This window comes from Heteronotia binoei, chromosome 3 (genome assembly GCF_032191835.1).
Source record: "Heteronotia binoei isolate CCM8104 ecotype False Entrance Well chromosome 3, APGP_CSIRO_Hbin_v1, whole genome shotgun sequence".
In the NCBI taxonomy this organism is placed as follows: Eukaryota; Metazoa; Chordata; class Lepidosauria; order Squamata; family Gekkonidae; genus Heteronotia; species Heteronotia binoei.
The window spans coordinates 15,905,609-15,918,270 of NC_083225.1; the positions used below are offsets into that span (position 1 = coordinate 15,905,609).

At 56.5% G+C, this 12,662-nt stretch overlaps 1 protein-coding gene across 1 annotated transcript in view; it reads right to left on the reverse strand.

The window, feature by feature from the left end:
• The window catches only part of PCDH17 (protocadherin 17), a 303,250-nt gene extending 293,619 nt beyond the window's left edge, over nt 1-9,631 (reverse strand). The window contains 10 exon segments of the mRNA XM_060235221.1: nt 6,418-6,753; nt 6,755-7,300; nt 7,302-7,454; nt 7,456-7,668; nt 7,670-7,849; nt 7,851-8,114; nt 8,116-8,580; nt 8,582-8,920; nt 8,922-9,273; nt 9,564-9,631. Of these exon segments, the coding sequence (XP_060091204.1) occupies nt 6,418-6,753; nt 6,755-7,300; nt 7,302-7,454; nt 7,456-7,668; nt 7,670-7,849; nt 7,851-8,114; nt 8,116-8,580; nt 8,582-8,920; nt 8,922-9,273; nt 9,564-9,631 (2,916 nt within the window).
• Nucleotides 9,632-12,662: the final 3,031 nt, after the last annotated feature.

Sequence of the window (12,662 nt, forward strand, 5' to 3'; positions counted from 1 at the left end):
CAGGACAGCCCTGTCTGACTCCCCCCTCCCCCCAAATAAAGCCTTGAACAAGATAATCCATGAGAAGCTCAGTCTAGGATTGCCAACTCTGGTTTGGGATATTCCTGGAGATTTGCAGGAAGAGCCTGGCGAAGGCAGACTTGGGGAGAAGGAGGAGCTCCGCAGAGATGCAACTCCACAGAGTCCATTTGCTGAAGCCATCGTTTCCTCCAGGGGAATTGATTCCTGTAGCCCGGCTGCCAGCCACAACTCCAGAAGACACCTGGAGGATGGCAACCACAGCTATGCCACAGTTCTGCAGTGTGCTGCTCTTAAGGAAAGCACAATCTCACACACACACTCAGCAGCTTTTCCCAAACCCTGGAATTTGATGGAAAACAATCCACCAGTATTAATTTTCTAACCATCCCCAGGTCGACTGGAGCACTGGAATGATGTTACCAAGAGACCAAGAGGGCCTGCGCCCCTTCCCCGCCCTGCCCCTGCCACATTTGACCCACCTCGTGGATGGAGGCCCAGACTTGCCCAGCAGGGCTCCAGCCGCTCCGAACAATCTCAGGCGGTGAAGCTTTCTAAGCCATGGAAGGAAGAAAAGCTGTGCCTCGGTGCTTTCTCTTTCCAGGAACTACAGTTGCCAACCTCCAGATAGCAGCTGGAGATCTTCTGAAATTACAAGTCATCTTCGGACGACAGGAATCTGTTTCCCTGGGAACAGGCTTGGGAAGCCTATCAGGACTTCAGGTCTCTGTTACTAACTGGGTGGAACGGAAGGAACTACTCAGCTTGGGTCCAAATTAGTCTCTGGGGGAGGTGTTTGTGAGTTTCCTGCATTGTGCAGGGTTGGACTACAAAGACCCTGGAGGTCCCTTCCAGCACTATGATTCTATGTTTCCTGACCATTCGAGAGATTCCTTAGTGGAACAGGCGTTCTCTTTGGGAGGTGGTGGGCTCTCCTTCCTTGGAGGTTTTGAAACAGGGGCTAGATGGCCATCTGACAGCAATGAAGATCCTGTGAATTTTGAGGGAGGGTTTTGTGAGTTTCCTGCATTGTGCAGGGGGTTGGACTAGATGACCCTAAAGGTCCCTTCCAACTCTATGATTCCTGACCGTTAGAGTGGTTCCACAGTGGAACAGGCTTCCTCCTTGGGCGGTGGTGGGTTCTCCTTCCTGGGAGGTTTTGAAACAGAGGCTAGATGGCATCTGACAGCAACTCTATGATTCCATGATTTCTGACAGTTAGAGAGGTTTCTCAGTGGAACAGGCTTCCTCCTCGGGAGGTGGTGGGGTTCTCCTTCCTGGGAGGTTTTGAAACAGAGGCTAGATGGCCATCTGACAGCAACTCTATGATTCTATGATTCCTGACAGTTAGACTGTTCCTCAGTGGTTTTTAAACAGAGGCTAGATGGCCACCTGACAGCAATGAAGATCCTGTGAATTTAGGGGGAGGTGTTTGTGAGTTTCCTGCATTGTGCCGGGGGTTGGACTAGATGACCCTGGAGAGGTCTATGATTCTATGATGCTTACCCACAGCCTGCAGAAATGCTATGCTGCAACCACGTAATTGCAATATTCAATCGTTTCTAAAGCGAGTAAGCAATATTTGAACTTTTGACAGAGCTGCGATGTGGAGCTAGGATGGCACAGAAGATCACTTATTTAGGATATGAATCTGTCATCTTGATTCTTCTGAAGTCCAAGCAGGGAGGCATTAATCCAGCATTGAACATTTACACTACCACACCCGTTTCAACTTCTGGATGCCGACTAGGCAGGCCTCATTTCCGGCAGGAGCTCACAGGAGCAGAGCTCCGAACCTCTAAATCTTATTGTGTTCTTTCTTTCTTACCCTCCCCCCCCCCCAAAAAAAAATTGCTTCTGGGCTCCATTGTTCAAACCCCCTGTGAGAATTTTGCTGAACTCTAAGATTTGACAAACTTTCTAATATTCCCCCCACCACCACCACCACACACACACAAATGGGGAAATAACCGAAACGTATCGAGCAGACAGATCGAAATCTTCCTCACGCCACTGTGGCCACGTAGGAGGAAGGAATTGAAAAAGTATGACGGGAGTAAGGTTTTATTAGGACACTGATTATTCAAGAAGCAATTTAAGGTAAGATGCTGAGCTGATACAATTGAGTCCACCTTCCGGTGATGTCAGAGAGGTGTGGCATATGCAAATGAGCTATGCAAATGAGTTGTGCTAATGAGCTCCGGCACCTCTTTTTCTCCTACAAAGGTACCGCTAGAATGACAGACGTCTGCAGTCAGGATGGTTAGAATTTTGCAGAAACAACAGAACACCTTTATTAAGGGAGAAAATACCTCTTGCGGTTTTATATAGATCTCAGGATAATAATAAGAATAATACACAGAATACACTGTTTAAGGAAAGACAATCATGTTTATCAATTGGGATTTTTGCACTACATTAAAATGCATTTAGCAGCAGGACTTGGTTTGCACTGCTTCAGACAGATATCGCATCATTTTAGCAAAATATAATTCTCAGAATTTAAATAGCTATTACACTGGAGAGAAAGGATTCAGGGTAAGGCGTGTTTTGTTTTGGGGCTTTCGACTTCTCCATTTTCCATATTTAATAAGACATGACTTAAACGAGCGTTACTAGTCCAAAGAAGAGGGGAGGGGGAAAAAAATACCCATTTTAAATGCATGGATTATAAATCAAATTACCTCCAGTTCTGCCCTAACCTAATCTTCTTCCTCTAAGTGTCACTTTTTGTTAAAATCAATTTCAGATCTTGAGTATTGCTCTGCTCACCTAATTGATAGCAACACAGGATCACGATAAGCATAAAATGAAATTGTTTCTGGGATACAACTCAATAGTGTGTTGAGAAACAATTCACGGTGACCTTGCATGGGAACACACCCCCTCCTCACAGTCACAAACACATCCCTACTTATGTGGGGGTTTTTCCCCTTTTTTTAAAAAAAAAACAAACCATAAAGCTCTACAGGATTCAGAACTGCAGTCTTAACCTCGAGAGCTGCCATTTTTCGGTTTTCTCCTCCCCACCCACTTTCTTTGGTGTCAATGGCACTAATTTGACTTTTAAGTCCGCAGGTGTTTCTCTGCTAGAAAAGCGCCCACCATTGAGGTAGGCATTAAAGGAAGGCTTAAAAAAAAAACCCTGTAGAACCCAGCTCCAGGTATTTTGGGGCAGAAGGCCATTCTAGGATTCCAGGTTGGGAAATTCCTGGGGATTTTGGAGAGTGGAAACTGGGGGGATTTGAGGAAGGAAAGGACTTGGAGCAGGTTATATTGCCCTAGAGTCCACCCTCGAAAGTAGCCATTTTCTCCAGGGCATCGAGCTCTGTAATCTGCAATTCCAAGAGATCTCCAGCTTCCACCTGGCGGTTGGCAACCCGAGGCCATCCCAGCCCATAAAGGCGTCCAAATCAACGAAGGCCGCTGGCAGAATTCTGCCTTTGCTGTCGCATGGATCCTAAATTGCCACGCCCTCCTGTACCCCAGGTGAACAAGCGGAAGTCACGCCTCTGCCCAGGAGAGAGAGAAAGGAACTCCAGTCACAGAAGACCCTGTTCCCTGTCTCCAGTGTGTTCCAGCCACTGAGAATCCAGACCGTTGCTAACTGCACATCCTTGTCCCAGGTTCTGGCTCTCAGTCCTACACAAGCGTGACAAGACAAACTTTTGGAAAGCCGTTTTCACACCCTGATCCTCGCATCTGTTTACTCAGGCGTAAATCTCACAGTGAAGCAGAATCCCAAATAAGCACGCACCAAATTACAGAGAGAGGTGCATAGACAGAGAACAGTTCTAAAAAAAGAACAAAAACCAGAACTGAGAACCCTTTTTCGATGAATCAAGGGCAACTTCCATGAGCGTAAAATAAATCTGTGTCACTTGGGGGTACCCGTGGGATCACTGTGGCTCAATACAGCATAGGAGAAGCAGTGCGAGGGAGTGGGGGGGGGGGGATATGTGACATTTGCCAGTGATCTCAACAGTCATTTATCCACAGCCTCCCCCTGAAATACACTGCAACAAATGATCCTCCAACATTGGCTATTGATACAGAAAACCAAGCACGTGGCCTAGTCCATTTCTGCTCTCCATCAGGGCCATGAAAACTTAATTCGCAGAAGAGGGTTGGTGGATTTTGGATTGTGCCAGTTCATATTTTGAGGGCTGGGTGTCAGAGTTTTGAATCCCCTCTCTCAAAACCCCTTTCTGAGTATCGAAAACTCACATACTAGGGATATTATTTCTGATATATAAATGTATTGCAAATGGGGAGGGTTTATTCATATTAGGCTCCCCCTCCCCCGGAAGGCAGAGCATTCCAAAATATGATGCCCCACATTCATGTTCTGAAGTGGTGTAGTCCAGAATTCACCTCACCCTCAACCCTTCTCCATAACGCATAGTTGGACTTTGAAACCCCATAAAACATCTTTGGTGCCAGTGACGCTAATTGGACTTTAAGTTCTCTCTTCCTGAAGAGAGTTGGGGACCAAGCTGGTGGGCCACAATCCACACAACCCGGTTTCTCTAGAGCAATCCTATTAAAAGCATTGGACTATATTGGGACGTAGGTGGTAACCTCAAAAAAAATTTTTTTGTGATGTTTTTGGGGGTTGCCCTGAAGTAAAGCAAATGATGGACTTCCTTGACGTAAACCCCAACGAATGTGTACATCGCACCTCGACAGGGAGAGAATCTCTCCGAAAAGAAAGGAGATGATTCAGCCCTTTGATTCCAAGCACGCTCAGATCCCAGCAATTTAACCTGGAGAGTTTACTATGCACTGAAATCCCAGCCCCATTTATTACCTTTTGAGCTACATTCTGGAAGGGAGGATTGCATCTATTTCCCAGCCTTTGCTTGCAAAGAAAGAGGCGTAATTTAAGGCACGGCACGGTGTGATCTTTTTTTTTTAGACATCTTAGAAATCATCCGGAGGCAACTTCGCAACCTTGCAAAACACCCGATTTTCTCTGCGTTTGATCACTGGATGCTTGCCAGCATTTCAGACCACGGGGAAGAGGGTTATGTGGAAACAGGCATGCATGCACTTCACCCCCGGATCCAGCTCTCTAGCAAGGAAAATCCACGCGGGCACCAGTCCTAAGCCTTCTCCTGCCTCTCAAAAGATGGTGGCAGATCAACCAGAAATCGGATTTTGTCAATTGGGGGCACTATGTATCTTCTCTGAAATTGGGTTTTTGGTGGGGGGTTTTTTTGGTCTCTTGAATTGCAGCTAAGGCTAGATGGCACGATGCAGCCATCATCATGAGGCACCATCAAATCCCATCAATTTGAATGGGAGGGTTACGATGGGGCTTGGATCATTTCTGCGGATATCAAAGGGATTTCAGGGGACACCACTACGGCTGCATTAGCCCATGCTAGCTCATCTGAGTCGACCATTTTTAAAAGCCACATTTTTGTTATCAATCAGAAAGAAAAAAAAAAAACCCCGAGGCAGGTTCCAGGACAGACTGCTCCGTGTCCAAATAAATATTTAATGGGCACGTATATTTTAATAGGCTATTTTAAATATTAAAAATAGACGTCTTGCACCAGAGCTCCCTCTCTGCACAAATGGGAAGCAATGTGCTCCGCAGCCTCCTTCAGCTTAAATCTCAAATATGTGTTTGTGGAAGTGAGCAACGCCTGCCGTCTCCAATTCGCAACAAGTGGCAGAACTGAAACCCTCTTCATACCATCTTTCATCTCTCAGAGGAACATTCGAGGTGAGCAAGCCTTTCCTGGTGACGTGAAGCCGCTTCAAACTAAATCGGACCCATCCAGGTCTGGTTTCTCAACTGACAGCGGCTATCTAAAGTCTCAGACAGAGCTCTTTCCATATCACCTGTTTTAATAGTCCTTTTTTAAACTGAAGATGCAGGGATCGAACCTGGGACCTTCTGAAAGCCAACCAGATGCTCTTCCGATGAGCCACCACACTAATATATTTGCAAGCGGGCCTCCACATGAACACAAATGAAGCTGCCTTCTACTGAATCAGACCCTTGGCCTACTGAAGTCCCTGCTACCTACTCAAGATCGTCCAGGGGTCTCAGATATCACCTGCTAACTGATGCTCTTAGCTTTCACATCACCTGCTACCTATTTTTTTTTAAAAATGGAGATGCTAGACATTGAAACTGAGACCTTCTGCATGCCCAGCAGGTGTGCTACAACTAAGCCACAGCCGACCACACTTGGTTCTAGATCCCACACCAAAGTGCCATGACGCTTTATTGCTACGGGCTCGTTAATGTTTTTAGGAGCAGACCCATGGACCCAGAGAAGCATGGACCCAGAGAAGAAGAGGCCCCAAGGTGGGACGCTCCAGACCCCCTGGGCCTTGTGGCCTTTTGTGAGCACCCCCAAAGCACTCCTAAAAGATTCCTACCTGAATTATGGACATCCTGCTCGCGGGAGCCTCCGTGACATTAGTCCCTTGCCCCGTGAAGCTGGTGTGGCAGCCCACATGGCCCTGGGGCACGGTCAAGTTGTTGGAGGCGGGTTTCAGGTACATCACCTCCGAGCGGGGCGAGCTGAGGGGCAGGCGGGTCTGGTAGTCAAAGTACATGGGCGAGGTGGCCAGGGAGGGGCTGCTGACCACGTTCATGACGTTGAGGGGCCCCCGGCTGTCCTCCCCTTCGCTGGGCACCAGCATGATGTCGTTCTTGCTGATCTTCTTCTTCTTGCCTTTGCCCCCACTGCCCCCGCTGCCCCCGCCGCCCCCCGCCTCCGCCCCCTCCCCCCAGCTGGGGGTGGCTGTACTCGGCAATACGGCAGTTGTAGGTGCGGATCTCCTTGTTCTCGCGCTTGCACTTGACGGCGATGGTGATCATGGCCGCCAAGAGGATGATGGAGACGGTGCTGAGGGTGACGATCAAGGGGAGGGAGAGGTCCCAGTGGGGTCGCCTGTGCTGCTCCCCGTTCACCTGGGGCTCCCCCGCTTCCGGCAGAGGCCCAGCCAAGGCCCGGACGATCAGCTTGGCCACGGCAGACAGGCTGGGTTTCCCGTGGTCGCTGACCTTGACCACAAGCTCGGCCACGGGGCTCAGCTCTTCCCAGTAGGGGTGCAAGGTGCGGATCTCCCCGCTCTCGGGGTCCATCTCAAAGAGGTGCTCCTCGTTGCCTACCACAATCTCGTAGGTGAGGTGGCCGCTCTCCCCGAAGTCACTGTCCAAGGCCCGGACGGTGCCCACGGGGTACCCCACGCCCGCGTTGCGGGGGACCTGAAGCTCAGCAGTGTCGTTGATCAGGGCGGGCAAGACGATGACGGGGGGCGTTGTCATTGACGTCGAGGACGGTGACCCGGACGGTGGCGTTGCTCTCGCGGTGGGGGGAGCCCGAGTCCTTGGCCAGAACGTGGAACTCGAAGTGCTTGGTCTGCTCGTAGTTGAAGCTGCGCAGGGCGTAGAGGGCCCCGTTGGTGGGGGTTGATGGAGACGTAGGTGAAGATGGAGACGTCGCCCACGTGGCCAGGGAGGATGAAGTAGGAGACGGTGCCGTTCTGGCCCAGGTCGGGGTCTTTGGCTAGCACAGAGCCCAGGTATTCCCCGGGGATGTTGTTCTCGGGCACCTGGAGGACATAGAGGTTCTTGTTGAAGCGGGGCGGGTTGTCGTTCTCGTCCAGGATGCGCACCGTGAAGGGACTTGGTGGAGTTGAGGGGAGGGCTGCCGCCGTCTCTGGCCACGATGGTGACATTGTACTCATCCTGCACCTCCCTGTCGAGGGGCCTGTCGGTCACCACGGTGTAGAGGTTGTCGTAGTTCTCCTCGAGGGCGAAGGGGGCGGCGCCGTCGCCCCCGCTGCCCTCGCCCTGCACGCGGGCACTGGAGCTGCCCGTTCTTGCCCGAGTCCCGGTCGGTGACGCGCACCAGGGCGATGACGGTGCCCGGCGGGGCGGCCTCGCTGAGGGCGCCTGGCGCACGGAGACGAAGCCGATGGCTGGGGGCGTTGTCGTTGCGGTCGAGGAGGCGGACGGTGACCTTGCAGTGGGCCGGCACCGGGTTGGGTCCCAGGTCCTTGGCCTGCACGTCGATCTCCAGCAGGCCGCCCTCCTCGAAGTCCAGGTCGCCCTTCACGCGGATGAGGGCCGCTCTGCGGGTCGATGCTGAAGAGCTGGCGGACGCGCTCGGGCGCGTAGCCGCTGAAGGAGTAGAGGACCTGCCCGTTGGTGCCCTCGTCGGCGTCGGTGGCGTTGAGGTCGATGACGGGCGTGCCCAGGGGCACGTTCTCGGGCAGCTCGACGACGTAGGCGGGCGCCTCGAAGACGGGGCTGTTGTCGTTGGAGTCGACGAGGCGCACGTCGAGCTGGACGGTGGCGGAGCGGGGCGGCTGGCCGCCGTCGAGGGCCGTGAGGACGAGGGCGTGGTGGCTCTGCTCCTCGCGGTCGAGGGGCTTGCGCACCACCAGCTCGGGGAACTTGGTGCCGTCGCCGCGGGCCTTGACGTCGAGGGCGAAGAGGCCGTAGTCGTCGCGGGCCAGCTGGTAGGTGCGCAGGCCGTTGTCGCCGGCGTCCGGGTCGTGGGCGCCGGCCAGGGGGAAGCGGGTGCCGGGGCGCGGCGTTCTCGGCGATGTCCAGCTCGACGTGGTCGGCGGGGAAGGCGGGCGCGTTGTCGTTGAGGTCCTGCACCTCCACCTTGATCATGCAGATCTCGCGGTCGTCGGCGAAGACCTCGAGCGAGAGGAGGCAGCGGGCGCTCCAGCGGCACAGCGCCTCGCGGTCCAGCCGCTGCTTGGTGTAGAGCAAGCCGCTCTCGGCGTCCACGTCGAGCAGGTGGGGCGCCGAGTTCTCCAGCACGCGGAAGGTGGACTTGCCGCCGCCGCCGGCCCGGGCGCGCTCACCCCCCGACGCCGAGGCGCCGCCGCTCCCCCCGGGCTGCAGCCGGGCATCGCGGGCCGATGTTGCCGATCACCGTGCCGGCGCCCTGCTCCTCGGCCACCGTGTAGTTGAGGTTCTTGAGCGCTGCGGCGGGGAGCCCAGCAGGAGAAGAGCAGCAGCGGCCACCAAGCCGTCGGGGACATCCCCGAGCCGCGGCCGCCCAGCCGAGCCCCGGCCGCCGCCGCCGCCTGCCTCCGCCCCTGCCGCCTGCCGCCGCCGCCTGCCCCCGTCTCAAGTCCCTGCACCTGTTGCGCCGCCAGAGCCGCCGCCGAGCCCGGCGCCACCATGGAGGGAGCGGGCCCGGGGAGCCCTCCGCTGCTTCCCCCTCTCCGCTCGCAGCCGCCGCAGTCCCCGCTCGCTCGGTCCAACTTCGAGGAGGAGAGGAGGGAAGGGAGGCGAAAGACAAAGCCGGCTGCGGCGCCGGAGGCGAAATCAACGAGGGGGAGGGAGAGGGGGGGGGTGGAGGGGGAGATATCCGCAAGGAGGCTGATCGTCGCCCTCCCGAGAAAAAAAAATCACCCCCCCCCAAAAAAAACCCCCAGCTCTTGGAGTGAAGCTCCGGAGAGGCGCGATCCAGGAGGAGGGCGAGCCGGCGCAAGCCCGGGCGACGTCTGGCCAGCCGGGCGGTGGGGCTTTTTTTTTATTATTATTTCAGCGCCGCCGCCGCCGCTGCATTCCCAGATCTAATCTCTCCTGCTCGGCTGCTGCTGCGGTGGAGCGCCGCATCTCTCGCCTCCTGCCATCGGGAGGTCGAAGGAAGAGCGCCCTGCCTCGGCTCACTCCGGCTCGCTCTCCCTCGCTCGCTCCCTCGCAGGCAGGCGGGGCCAAGCAGACACACACTCACTCGCCCGCCCGCCCGCCTCTCGCTCGCTCGCTCTGCCCTCCTCTTCCTCCTCCTCTCCTCCCAGCAGCAGCAGCAGCAAAACAGTCCAAAGGGGGGGTGGAGAAGCGCAACGGCGGCGTCCGAGCGTGCCCAAGCGGAGTCCCTCCGGATTTGTAGTTCCTGCGCCCCCCGAGGTCTTCTTGCCGAATGAAAACAAGGCGAAGCCGGGGGATGGGGGGGGGGGGGGGGAGATGGATGGAAGAGTCAAGGGGGGACGGAGAGAAGCGCGGCAGCGTCCGGGAAAGCCAAACCCGGAGTCCCTCCGGAGCTGTAGGTCCCGCGCCCCCCGAGGGCTTGCCAAATAGATAGATAAAAAACCATAGAAGGGGGAGATGGAAGAGGTCTCCAGAGGCGGGCTTCCTCCCGCTTCGGTCTCGGGGAGGCGGGCTCGTCCAAAGGGGAGAGGAGATCTCGCACGTTTCCCTGCGTCCCCGGCTCAGGTGCGCGCTCGGGGTGCCGCAAAGGGGAGCCGGAGCCGCCGCGACCCCATCGCCAGCCTCTCGCCGCTGCCGCCTGCGTGAGTGTCTGGAGGAGCCGGCACTTTGCTGCTGCCTGGCTGGCTGGCTGGCTGGAGCGGCTGCAGTTGGCTTTCAGTTTTGCTCGCTCGCGTGCGCCTCCGTGCGTGCCCGGGTGCCTGTGTGTGTGTGTGTGTGCGTGTGGGTCTGGGTGTGCGTGTGTGTGTGTGCGTGCGCCGCGCGCGCCAGCCGGGGAGGCGAGCAACAGGCAACTCGAGGCTGGACGCAGAGATTAAAAAGAGGGAGGGGAGGGGAGGGGAGGGGGAGGAGGGAAACCAGATCCCCCCCCCTTCCTTTCTCCTCCCCAGTCGCCGCCGCCGCCGCTGCTCTCGGCGCGCCCCCTCCACACTGCGCGCACCACCGGCAACCGCCCTGGAACGCGGGCTCCGGCCAGCCACGCGGGAAACCGCCGCCCCAGCAGCCCCCCCCCCACACACACACTTGGGGTGGCTTCGGCCCCCAAGGATCCAGAGCCTTTCCGCCGGGCGGCTGCAAGGTGGGTGGGCTTGGGAACGCGGGCCCCCTCTCCCTGTCTGCGGTGGGCGGGCTGGGAACGGCCGGGGAGGCGGCGGGGGGAACTCCGGGGCTCTGGTCTCCCCCCCCCCCCCCCCGGGGGGGCAGGCGCAGGCGGGACTGCAGGTGCCGTTTGGAGGCGGCCGGCTGAGTCAGAGGCAGGCAAGCGGGCAGGGCAGCCACACGCCGCCGCACACACTCGCGCGCGTCCCCCCCCCCGCCGCTTCCCCGCACAGCCCGGGAGTCGCGGCCGGGGGGAAAGCAGTGCAAAGCGCAGAGAGGGAGAGCAGGAGGGGGGGCGCCCCAGGACCGCTTTCAACCTCTCGAGACCACCCCCCTTTGCGCTAAAAGGCCCCCCCAAAAAAAATAATAATAAAACGGGTGCCTTGCCATGCTTCGGCAGCACGTGTGAACTATGCAACGCGGGCAACCAGACACGCGTCCGGCGGAGCTCCGGCAAGTTTGGGGCCGCCTTTGGCATGTGTGCGCGCCCCCGCGCAATCAAGGGGGGACGGATGCAACCGGGGGGAAAAAGACTGCAACTGCAAAGAGAACCGGCGCGCGTGCAAGGGCAGGCCGCGATGCTTTGGATTCGACTCCTGCGCTGGGGGGGGGGGGGGGTCCGAGTCGGCCCGCCGGCGAGGGGCGGGAGGCTCCGTCTGCCGGCGGGCAACAGTTCGCTCCGGGAAGAGGGGAGGACACCAGAGTCTCTCCGCCGCCTCTGGCGCAGACTGGCTCGGCTGAGCCTCGGGCGGCCCCTTAAACCTCCAGACGGATCCCCGGCCAGCCAATGGCGGGGAGAGGCCCCGGCTGCCTTCCAATGAGGAGCCGGAGGGGCGGATTAGAATCCCCGCGGCTGGGCGGAGTCGGGGAGGGGAGGCTCCGGGCCGGGCGCTTCCGACGGGCGCCACTCCGGTGTCTGGGGGCGTCGGCGGGCGCCGAAGGAGCCGGAGACTTTGGCCTGGCAGCGGGCTGGGTCGGGTCCCGGCAGTTCCCCGTGGCTCGGAGAGAAGCGACGGCAGCCTGATGCGGGTGACTGTGCAAAAGGCGGCAGTGCCCTGGTTAAACCCTAGAGAATCCTAGAGTTGGAAGGGACCTCCAGGATCATCTAGTCCAGCCCCCTGCACAATGCAGGACACTCACAAACACCTTCCCCTCAATTCACAGGATCTGCATAGAATCATAGAGTTAGGACCTCCAGCATCATCTAGTCCAGCTCCCTGCACAATGCAGGACACTCACAAACACCTTCCCCTCAATTCACAGGATTTGCATAGAATCATAGAGTTAGAAGGGACCTCCAGGATCATCTAGTCCAGCCCCCTGCACAATGCAGGACACTCACAAACACCTTCCCCTCAATTCACAGGATCTGCATAGAATCATAGAGTTAGGACCTCCAGCATCATCTAGTCCAGCTCCCTGCACAATGCAGGACACTCACAAACACCTTCCCCTCAATTCACAGGATTTGCATAGAATCATAGAGTTAGAAGGGACCTCCAGGATCATCTAGTCCAGCCCCCTGCACAATGCAGGAAACTCATAAACACCTCCCCCAAAATTCACAGGATCTTCATCGCTGGCAGATGGCCATCTAGCCTCTGTTGAAAAACCTCCAAGAACGGATAGCCCACCACCTCCCGAGGAAGCCTGTTCCACTGAAGAATCGCTATAACGGTCAGGGAGTTCTTCCTAATGTTGAGCTGGAAACTCTTTAAATTTAATTTCAACCCATTGGTTCTGGTCCTACCTTCTGGGGCCACAGAAAACAATTCCACACCATCCTCTAGATGACAGCCCTTCAAGTACTTGAAGATGGGGATCCTATCACCTCTCAGCTGCC